Source organism: Megascapheus bottae, chromosome 2 (assembly GCF_031878675.1).
Source record: "Megascapheus bottae isolate mThoBot1 chromosome 2, mThoBot2.hap1, whole genome shotgun sequence".
NCBI lineage: Eukaryota > Metazoa > Chordata > Mammalia > Rodentia > Geomyidae > Megascapheus > Megascapheus bottae.
In genome coordinates, this window is record NC_143510.1 from 5,488,796 (window position 1) to 5,500,964 (window position 12,169).

The window sequence follows — 12,169 nt, forward strand, 5'->3', positions numbered from 1 at the left end:
TTAAGATCAAATACGTATTCAGAAAGTTCCAGAGGAAGGCAGAGGAATTCAACTCTACAAAACAAAGCACAGCTCAACAGGAGGCAGGCTCATGGCAGGCTCTGTAAACAGAGATTCTAAAATGGCAGAACAAGTACAGAAATTTACATAATTAAAGCCAAAAGAGCTTGTAGGAAATCTAGTTATACTGTATAAAATAAGCTCCCAGATTTGTTATTTTGGCCATGTGTTATTGAGGATTTTTTTTTTGAATGGTATGACTTCATTCTAAGTTCTTAACTTACATGTCCTCAGAACATGATTTGTAGATTAAAAACTACAAAGGCATAGATCCCAATCTAATTACTTCATAGGCCTTTCGTTGGGAATATGCTAGTCAAATTCAATTGCTTATCCTTCTTCATTATACGATCATTTTTTTTAGCAAAGAATAATGTCAAGGCAAATGTTTTTAGAATAACCTCTTCTTTAATCTGTGTTATTAGTGTACAAATGCCAGTAACTTCTCTGAAGAGAATAAAAGTAAGTAATTTAAATGCGTTCTAGTTGTATTACATACTTGGGAATGATGATGGGCTGGCACTCTACCACACAAGCCACAGCTTCACTTCTGGCTTTGCTTTGTGTGCGTGCTCATTCTAAGGCTTGAACTCAGGACCTAGGTGTTGTCCCTGAGCTTCTTTTTGTTCAAGATTGATGTTCTGCCAATTGAACCACAGATCCACTTCCAGGTTTTTGGTGGTTAATTGGAAATAAGAATCTCACAGGCTTTCCTGCCTAGACTGCCCTATCATGATCCTCAGATCTTAGCCTCTTGGGTGAGAAAGATGACAGGCATGAGCTACCACCTCCTGACTCATTATTATTCTTTCCTCTACTCAGTTTCAATTGGTCAGCAATCATTAGCACTACTCCCTCACATTAGCCCCAATTCTCTTAATTACAAAGCAAGAGTACAGACCTACTATCCAAGCACCAGTTAAAGTGAATATTTCCAGGAAAAAAAAAACCACACACACAGAGCCGGGAATTTAGCCTAGTGGTAGCGTGCTTGTCTAGCATGCATGAGGACCCAGGTTTGATTCCTCAATACCACATACATAGAAAAAAGCCAGAAATGGTGCTGTCGCTCAAGTAGTAGAGCTCTAGCCTTGAGAAAACGCAAAGACAATGCCCCAGTCCTGAGTTCAAGGCCTAGGACTGGCAAAGAAAAAAACATACACAATCGTGAAACAACTCTCCCTGACCTACTGACCCACTTTAAATTCATGACCACATTCCTCAAGATTGGAGTCAATGCTCTTACAATTGCCCATTTCCCTCTTCATCTTTCAGACTCCCAACACTACTTTATACCTTCTCAGCCTTCTCCCAACTCCTCTCATCTTGGACTTAGTTTCCATCTGTGACTTTACTTTTCATTTCACTAAAAATGAAATAAAGAAATAGATAACTGGAGAAAAGAAAAGAAGGCTTCCACAGGGCCTCCCCTCCTCCATATCACCCATTCTCTTTCTAGCACTTTCATCCTTCTAATTGTCTTTCTGATTGGTATTAGGAGTCACTAACCTGTCCTTCAATCGAAAGCCAGAGTCAGGGAGTCACCATCTGCATTCTCTATCTCACTTCCAGTCCTGTTGCCGTGGGGAACACTTTAAAGGTGGTGCCTGCATTATTCATACTGTCTGATCACCATGCTAGGCACTGGTGGATCACCCTTGTAATCCCAGACACTCAGGAGGCTGAGATCTGAGGATCAGGGTTTGAAGCCAGCCTGGGAATGACAAGTTCAATTAACCAGCAAAAAAGCATGAAGTAGTGGAGTATCAGCCTTGAGTGAAAAAGCCAAGTGAAAGCTAGAGGTTCAAGTCCCAGTAACTGTGTATATACACACACACACACACATTCTATTTGATCACTACTTATAAAAGTTTTTTGAGTTTTGCTGTTGTTGTTTTGGTGCTGAGCTTGGAGCTTGAACTCAAGTTCTACGTGCTGTTCCCAAACTCTGTGTGTGTGTGTGTGTGTGTGTGTGTGTGTGTGTGTGTGTGTGTGTGTGTGTGTGTGATTGGTATTACAGAATCTCAAAGACTTTCCTCCCTGGTCTGGTTAGATTTAAGGAAAGCTCAGAGGGAATTTAAGAAAATAAGAAAAATTTTAAAAAATGAATATAGTTGGGTGCCAGTGATTCACACCTGGAATCCTAGCTACACAGGAGGCTGAGATCTGAGGATCATGGTTTGAAGCCAGCCGGGGCAGGAAAGCTGAGTTCCCCAGATCTCAGCTTCCTAAGTAGGTATGCATGAACTAATAACACCCGGCAATTTTTTTTATAAGTGAGGAAAATAAAGGTCATACAAATTATGCTCTTTCCTATATAAGGTAGTTGAGTGTGATTCAATACCTCCTCCTGCCTCCAGAGGACCTGAATGGCAGCTGACATCTTTAGTTTGAAGGATAAGAACATATTAGCAGCTTGCACTTGGATTGGTTGGATACTTGTATGAGCCAATATAACCACTACACAGAGACAATGCCAAAAGGAGGATGGAAGCAGAAAGACTGGGAAAAAGGAAGAGCGTGACACAGAAACAGAGAGACTCAGAGAGACAGAAAAATAGGGAGACACAAACCACAGTGACATAGAGAACCACACAGAGAGACTCAGAGACAGACACACATAACACAGAGACACATAAAGAGAGACAGACAGAAACAAAAAACAACACAAAGACAGAGACACCGAGAGACACATGGAGAGGCAAGATGAAAAAGCAGATCGTGTGTTGTCATGGTAATAGTTTAACACTGTAATAATTAAAGCTTTTATAACTGACTAGCTCAATTGTGACTTTGAATACGCATTATTTACCCTATAATTAGGACACTGGCTTGCAAGAACAAAAAGTTACTATGTTGTTTCATCCATTAGAAGAGCCTTTCTAGCTTTGGTTTCTAGTACAAGAGGTTTACAGCTGTACAAATCATATTCAGAGGTTTAAAGAAGAAATGTCTTTTCAGGGAAGTAAAGAAGATTAAAGTTTTATTATATTGGAGAGCATAACTGTGAAATTATAGAATGTGCCTATACAATGAGGAATTAATCTCTTTAGGGGCTTTGTTCACAAAACTCAAGTTGCATAAATGAAAATGATTTTCACAGTAAGATTAGACTTATTTATTCAACCAATTATCCCAAATAATACCATAGAAACACTGATGATACAAACTGGCTTATACTAGATCACTTTAATGCTTCATAATAATATATATGACTTGTATTAGTTATTTTCTTTTCTTTTCTTGTTGGCCTTGGGGCTTGAGCTCAGAACCTGGACTCTGTCCTTGAGCTACTTTTGCTCAAGGCTAGCATACTACTTCTTAGAGCCACAGTGCCACTTCCAGTTTTCTGGTAGCTCATGAAAATTGAGTCTCACAGACTTTCCTGCCCAGGCTGGCTTTGAACCACAATCCTCAGATTTAGCTCCCTGAGTAGTTAAGATTACAGGTATGAGCCATATTTTTCATTTTTCATTTTTCTTATTTTCTTAAATTCCCTCTGAATTTATTTTAGGCTTGAATTGAACTTAGGTTACAGATTTTTATATCTGATTAAGTTCAAAATCAAAATTCATTTCATGATGCCTTTAGTGAGTTAAAGTGGAATAGATTTAAGAAGCAGATTACTTTATGATCTATTTGATAAAGACTAGAGATAGAGAGATTGAGAGATAGTGATAGATATACAAACTAAATGTTGGTGGTACACATCTGTCTTCCTAGCCACTCAGGAGGCTGAGATCTGAAAATCAAGGCTCAAAGCCAGCCTAGGCAGAAAAGTCCATGTTATATGTAATGTTAACAAGGGAAGAGTTATATAAAGCATATTTTTCATTATTTCATATGGCTACTTGACAATCACAAGTTTTTGAAATAACTTAAATAGGAGAGCATTTAATATGACCTCATAGTATGGCATGCAAGTATGCTTCTTCTCAACTTGAAATTTAGCTTTTGCCTCTATATGTTACCTCTCTGTGCCTCAGTGTCTTTGTGGGGGAAAAAAACCCAGAAAACATAGTAAGTCCTTCTTAATATCACATAAAGATCTAGACAATAGGCCAGGAATTGGGCCTAGTGGTAGAGTGCTTACCTAGCATGCTCAAAGACCCAGGTTCGATTCCTCGGTACCACAAACAGAAGAAGCTGGAAATGGTGCTGTGGCTCAAGTGGTGGAACCCTGGCCTTAAGAAAATACAAGGGCAGTGCCCAGGCTCTGAGTTCAAGCACTAGGACAGGTCAAAAAAATTAAAAAAAGAAGATCCAGATAATAAAGAAAGTATACATCTTATGCTTGGAGTACTCATTATGTTAGCTTTTATTAGAAAAGTATGCCAAGTGCTAGTGGCTCACCCCTGTAGTCCTAGCTACTTAGAAATCTGAGGTGTGAGGACCAAGGTTCAAAACCAACCAGGACAGAAAAGTGGCCAACCATCAGACCCTTACCTCCAGTGAACCAGCAAAGAGCCACAAGTGGAGATGTGGTTCAAATGGTAGAGTGCCTGCCTTGAGCAGGAAAAACTACGGATTCACTTTTAAGTCTTGAATTCAAGCCTTATACCAACACACACACACACACACACACACACACACACACACACACACACACACAATGTTGGTACTCCTTTCAGAGACTATAGGAGGGAGAACTGGTTTGAGCAGGAAATAACAAGTTTGCCTGAGTTTGGGGTAGAATCAGGACATGTGTGGAGGAATCTGTATTGGCATTGCAGGGATCAGGCACTAGAAGCTTGTGTAGCTGGGATGTTTCTGGGAGCCATCAGATTCAAGACAATAATTACAAACCCACCACAGATGATTCATCTGATGGGCAGACTTACCAGCGCTAAGAACAAAAGATTTGCGACTCCGCCTGCGGGAGACGTGTTGTCTGGCAGTGTGGATGCTAGAAATAAGGCAAGGAGGAAGTGTAAAGGAAGAATTAACATGTTAAGTTTAAATATTTAAGATTACGAAAATGTTGATGAGATACGAATGGCAATAATGACCAAGGAGGAATTTAGTTGGAATTTTAAAAGCTGGGTTATTTTGGTACCGTGTTCTAAACGTCTATATTTTGTTTTGTCCTCAGAGAGGTTGACGCCTACTCCATGATATAAAAGGAAAATATACTCATGTGGGCTGTCAAAGCTATATAACTCATTTAGTTATCTTAACTGAATAATTAACTGTAGGAATGATTAACACATAAAATATGTGGACTTAGTTTTTTATGCAAAAGTGTATCCCAGCTTGGTATTGGTGGCTCACACCTGTAATCTCAGCTACTCAGAAGATCTGAGGATGAAAGAAGCCAGCTCAGGCCAGAAAGTCTGTGAGAGTATTACCTCTAGTTAATCACCGAAAATCTGAAAGTGGAGCTGTGGCTTAAGTGGTCAAGTACCAGCCTTTAGCAAAAAAGGCAAGACCAGAGTGTGAGGCCCGGAGCTCAAGTGTCAGTACAAACAACTGTATCTCCACCACATGAAATTCAAATATCCAGATATAAACACCACCTGAATGACTTTCTGTAAAGTCTACATCTGGGTATGCACAGATACATAGTAACATCGATCATTTTTATGCAATATTAAGTGCTGTTGGTAGTCATGGTTCTTAAGAACTATCTTTAATTATGTATCTATGATTAAGATTCTGAAATTCCAAAACCTTATAAAAATGTGCAGGTGACTGCACTAAGCCTTGAGGAAAAACAAAACAAAACAAAACTTGATAGCACCCAGACCCTAAGTTCAAGCCCCACGACATTTCTGCTAGGCACTGGTGGTTCACACCTGTCATCCTTGCTTCTCAGGAGGCTGAGATCCGAGAGTCCTCGTTTGAGGGCAGCCCAGGCAGGAAAGACTGGTTATCGCCAAGTAACTACCCCCAAGAGCTGGAAGGGGGGAGGGGGCAGCCCAAGTAGTAGAGTGCCAGCCTTGAGCTAAAGAAACTTAAGGACAGCACCTAGGCCTGAGTTCAAGTCCCAGGGCTGGCACCAAACATTTTGTTTTAATTTTTTTTTAAAGTACATCTCTGCATTTCAGTTACTTCTAGAATTTTCTAGGGTGTGTGTGTGTGTCTGCCTGGGGAGCTGCTGACATCCAGGGGCTGGGAGGGTTGCTCAGGCCACCAGGGCAGTGACAGCCTGCGTTCTCTCGCGTTCTCCTCCCACATGTGTCCGTGCGTGTGCGTGTGCGTGCAGGCACAATTCGTTCCGGAGACAGCTTCCCCGGCAGATGCAGGTGTCGAGCGTGGACTTCAGCCCCGGGGCCGAGCCCCCGCTGCAGCGAGGGGAGACGACCACCAGCATCGGCCGGATCAAACCCGAGCTCTACAAGCAGAAGTCGGTGGACTCGGAGGGCAACCGCCAAGAGGACGTCAAGACCTGCGGGAAGCTGCACTTCTCACTGCAGTACGACTACGAGAACGAGCTGCTGGTGGTGAAGATGATCGAGGCGCTGGATCTCCCAGCCAAGGACTTCACGGGGACGTCGGACCCATACGTGAAGGTGTACCTGCTCCCTGACCGGAAGCGGAAGTTCCAGACCCGCGTGCACCGGAAGACGCTCAACCCGCACTTCGACGAGGCCTTCCAGTTCCCCGTGGCCTACGAGCAGCTCAGCACCCGCAAGCTGCACCTCAGCGTCTACGACTTCGACAGGTTCTCCAGACACGACATGATCGGGGAAGTGATCCTCGACAACCTCTTCGAAGTTTCCGACCTGTCCAGGGAAGCCGCGGTGTGGAAAGATATTCACTGCGCCACCACGGTAAGCGAGCAGCCTCACGGGGCCCGGCGCCTGGCGCCTGGCTCCTGGCCTGGGGTGACACCTGCGGCCCGTGTCCCCCCAGACTAGCAGAACACAGTTCCCAGTGCTCCAGAATTTAGATCCTAAGAACCTCCAAAGGTAAGCCATTTGCGTTTTTAATGTGTGCATGCTGGTCTTGAACTCAGGGCCTGGGCACCTGTCCCTGAGTTTTTATTGTTGTTGATTTTTTTTTTTTTTTTGGATCCACCTGAGCCACAGATGCAACTTCTAGCTTGTTTTGTTTTGTTTTTTGCTGGTGCCTTGGAGATAAAAGTCTCCTGAACTTGCCTGCCCGGGCAAACCAGCTCTTACAAATGACAAGGTTTGCTTTTATAAACTATCTAGATGTAAATTCTTCTCAGCAACCCGATTTCCCTTTGGTTAATACTGGCTTTCATGATTTAAGGTAATTCAGTTCCACAGATCAAACCTAAAATGTGCTTTGATACCATTTGGTTTGATCTAAAGCAGCCACTTACTTCTGAAGGTGTTTGTGAGGTGTGTGTAATTACAGCAAATCAAAGGCTGAGCCATTCATCAATCAGTGCCGGTTCACATTAGAACCAGCACATTTCATTAGGAAATGTGCTTTCCAGTTGTAACACCGTATCATTGAGAGGAGTGAAAAATTAGGAAAATAGTGAAAAGCATACAGGGTCAAATTTAAATATCTGACAGTACTACTGATTGTATAAACATTTGGGCATGTTTTTGATATAGGCATATTTTTGTTATGCATGCATTAAAATAATTAAGATCATTGTAAGTTTAAATTTCTTATACTTCCTTTCTTGCTGTTTTTGTTTTGATGCATGATAGTTAAATTTATGGCCAATTTACTTAATCATTTTCTCATTGCTAGACATGTAAGCTATTATAGTCATCAAAAGTGTGTTTTATTTTTTCAAAATTTTCTTTTGTTTAAGACTGTCTAGCACAGAATTATAGAAGTGGAATTAGAAAATTGATTTCAGGTTAGATTTCTAAAGTGTTTTGATTTATTTTAAAACAGGATCATTTAACTTCATACTATTTGATGTCAAAATATTTTTTTCATCTTAAAAAAAAAAAGTCTTGTCAAAATTTATAGGCTCAGCCAGGCTCTGGTGGCTTACACCTGTAATTCTAACTACTCAGGAAGTTGAGATCTGAAGGTAGCAATATGAAGACAGCATAGGCATATAAATCTGAAAGGCTGTTTTCACCAATAAACCAGCAAAAGCTGGAAGTAGAGTGTGGCTCAAGTTGTAGAGTTCCAACGTTGAGTGAAAACAAGTGATAGGGAGAAATCCTGAGTTAAAGATCCAGTCCTAGCAGACATACACACACACACACACACACACACACACACACACACACACACACACACACACACACACACACACACACACACACCTTGTTACAATCTCAAAATATTGAAGTTGAAAAGACAAAGAATTATTTTTAAAGATAAAGCAAATTTTAAGATTCAAAATAGCTCATTAAAAATTATTCTTAACAATATTTACCAGTTTAGTCAGCATTTGAGCTGATTCTTATGAATTATGTAAATAAAACAAAAATTTATACTGCCAATATAGTACTACATTGCATCTACACACAATTTCTATTGTTTGGGAGTGTGCATGCATACTTATCAGTGCTGGGGACAGGGGTTGAACTTGACTCAAGGCTAGCTCTCTATACCATGACCCATACCTCTAGTTCCAGCATTTTGGTAGTTAGAGTTATTTGTCGAGGCTAGCTTTGGACTTCCATCCTCAGATCTCAGCTCTTTGAATAGCTAAAATTACAGGCCACGTGTGAGGGGCAGTGTGAGCTAAGGTTGATTTTGTATTTCATGTCTCTACCTTGATGTTTAGGGAACAAAACAGGAAATTTGAATCAGGATCATGTTTCAAAGGAACATTGGAGTTCTTTTGCTTTATACTGATTTTTGTTGCTTTTATTGCTATATTTCTATAAGGAAACTATGAGAAATAGTGATTTTAATTATTTTTAAAAATACATGAGCTCTGTCTAGGAATGTAGCTCAGTGGTAGATTGCTCCCCTAGCATGCATGAAGCCCTGGGTTCGATTCCTCAGTACCACATAAGAGAAAAGGCCAGAAGTTATATTGTGGCTCACTTGGTAGAATGCTAGCTTTGAGTGAAAGAAACTCAGTGGCAGTGATCAGGTGCTGAGTTCAAGCCCCAGGACTGGCCAAAAACAAAATACATGTACTCAGAGGATCTTGGTTTTAACCCAAGCCAAACAAGAAAGTCTGTGAAATGCCTATCTCTACTTAACCAGCAAAATGCTGAAGTGGAACTATTGCTTAAGTGGTAGAGTGCCAGCCTTGAATACAAAGGCTCAAGGACAGCACCCAGGACTGAGTTAAAGCCTACGACCAGCACTTATACACACAAATACAACACTGTCTAAATTTATACTGAAATTAGTTGTGAGGTTACTTCCTTGGACTGTTTATTCATATATTATTTCTTCCTTTATTTGTTAACAAGCATTCACCAAGTGTCCATCATGTGCTGGCATGGTGTAAGTATTCATGCCAAAAATTCATTTCTATATAAACATTGTTTTGAAACATTTTATTGGTACCTTCAAGTTCAAAGGTAAGTAATCTACAAATGAGTCTAAAAATGATTATAATTCTAATAGTGGGGATTTTGGTGACTTTGTTTGGTTTGTTGGATTGTTTTAGATTTTTTTGTACCTCCAGGAACTTGAACTCAGAAACTTACTCCTTTGCTTAGCTTTTTGCTCAAAGGCTGGTACTCTACCATTTGAGCCACACCTCCACTCTTGGCTTTTTGCTGGTTAATTGGAGATGAGAATTTCAATTTTGTCTGCCTGGAGTATATGAAACCTTGATGCTTAGGTCGAGAGAGAGAGAGAGAGAGAGATAAAGCCTGATGTTCTGCTATTTGAGCCATACCTCTAGTTCTGGTTTTGTCATCACAAATTTTTGTATTCTAAACTGGTCCCTAGGAAAACCAGTTTTGAAAACTTCCAGTTTTGACTGTTAATAATGCATACTTTTGCATTTAAATATTAAGTCTTCATTCTTATTGTCAATACTCCTATATGTCTAGCATGTTAAGTTCCTATTGTGCTGTAAAAATCTCCACAAACTGAAGGTCTTAAAACAGCACAAACCACGTTTTGTAGTGGAGGTCATGAAAGAAACCTCAATCAATCCTCTCTCCTTCCTCCTTCCTCCTTCCTCCTCCCTCCTCCCTCCTCCCTCCTCCCTCCTCCCTCTTCCCTCTTCATCGCTCACTCTCCCTCCACTCTCTCTTTCAAACTTGAATTTAGAGCCTGGGCACCGCCTGTGAGCTTTTTGTTTAAGGCTAGTGTTCTGCCATTTTGAGCCACAGTTCAGTTTACAACTTTTTGGTGGTTAACTGGAGATAAGAGTCTCATGTCATTTCTTGCCTGGGGTGGCTTCAAATTGTGATCCTCAGATCTCAGTCTCCCTAGTACCTAGGATTATAGGAGTGAGCCATTGGCACCAGCCGTTCAGTCTCTTGCTGGTTAACTAGAGTCTCTCTCTGGATTTATCTGCCTAGGCTGGCTTGGAACTGTGACCCACGATCCTAGCCTCCTGAGTACAGGATTACAGGAATTAGTCACTTGTACCTGGCTCTGAATTGTTATTAGTATATATTGTAATTGTACATAGGGGAATCATTAAGATCTTTCCATATGTCATACTTGGATTAAATTTACCTCCTCTAATACTCTTTCTTGCCCCACCAACCCCTTTTAAAAATAGTTTCTAAAGGGTTTCCTTATTCTGTTTTTCAGCATGAATATGAAGTGCAATATCATATTCTTTCCCCTATATCCTCTCCTCCTACCTTCCCCCACCTCTGTTTTCACACTCATTCTATCCTTGTTTTACATTCAAGTTATGTTGTGGTATACACGTGTATGTGTGCACATGCATGTGCATGCCAGTCCTGAAGCTTGAACTCAGAGTCTGGGCTTTGTAGCTAGTGCTTTATCACTTGAGCCACAGTTCCATTCAGGCTTTTGGTAGTTTATTTAAGGTGAGAGTCTCAAGGATGTTTCTGTCCAAGCTGGCTTCAAACCACACTCCTCAAATCCCAGTTAGGATTACAGACATGAGCCACTGGCTCCAGGCTCTTTTTTTAATAGTCTAGATTGTGCATAGGAAGAAAAATGTTGTTTTGAAGGAGGGACTCAATTTAGTTGAACAAATTTTTACCTGTATGAAGAGCAATATCTGGTATACCTTTACTTTCAATGTTATTTTTAATTTTATTAAATTATATTTTGCCGGGGGCGGTGGTTCACGCCTGTAATCCTAGCTATTCAGGAGGCCGAAATCTGAGGATTAAGGTTCAAAGCCAGCCTGGCACAAAAGAACCTGAGACTCTTATCTTCAATTAACCTCTAGAAAATGGAAAGTGGGGCATGGCTCAAGGGTAGGGTGGTAGCCTTGAACTGAAGAACTCAAGGACAGCACTCAGGCCTAGTTCAAGCCTCACATCACACAAAAAAATTATATTTTATTGTCATATTGATGTTAATATCATGGCTCTCTTTTTCTCTATGCCAATTATAATTGTTAAAAATAGAAATTTATGATAATCATAATTACTGCTTTATATAGTTATAATTGCTTTAAGTATTTGGTTCCAACAAATTTCCATCATAGAGTCTCTGCCACAATTTTTCCCTATACATCCAAAACTTAGCTAATTCTTATCTTCAAAAAAAGTGACAGTTCCCATGAAATTTGATATTTTCACAGTATTAGACAAATAATTTTGATTTTATTATACATATATCCACTGAGCTCTCCATGGAAATATGTACAGATATTTAGTTGCAACTATAAAGGAATACATGTAAAATATAAATTCTAGTCAGACATCATTCTAATAAGAAACAAGTAAATAAGTGATCTACACACACATGCATAAACACACACAGGCATATACATGTCTGTTAGCCAGGTGCTGGTTGTTCACACATGCAGTGATCAAAGACAGCCTACGCAGGAAATTTTATTAGATTCTTATCTCTAATAAACTACCCCCACAGAAAAAAGCTAGAAGTAGAATTATGGCTCTAGTGGCAAAGTGCTGACCTGGAGAAAGTCTGTGTTTAAACACATGACAAGTAGATGCCTGCGGGCAAAGTAATAGACACTGGATGAATAAACCTAGAGAAAAGATAATTAGCAAATTGGTGCTTTATTTCAACTTTGGAACCACATTTCTGTTGTATTCCATTGTGTATAACTCTTTTGATAACTTTTTCT

At 40.3% G+C, this 12,169-nt stretch overlaps 1 protein-coding gene across 1 annotated transcript in view; it reads left to right on the forward strand.

Moving 5' to 3' along the window:
- Window positions 1-12,169, forward strand: part of Syt10 (synaptotagmin 10) — a 63,847-nt gene that overhangs the window by 26,084 nt on the left and 25,594 nt on the right. Inside the window, exon 3 of the mRNA XM_090319944.1 lies at window positions 6,266-6,833. Coding sequence (XP_090176070.1) covers window positions 6,266-6,833 — 568 coding nt within the window. The remainder of the gene's footprint in view (window positions 1-6,265; window positions 6,834-12,169) is intronic.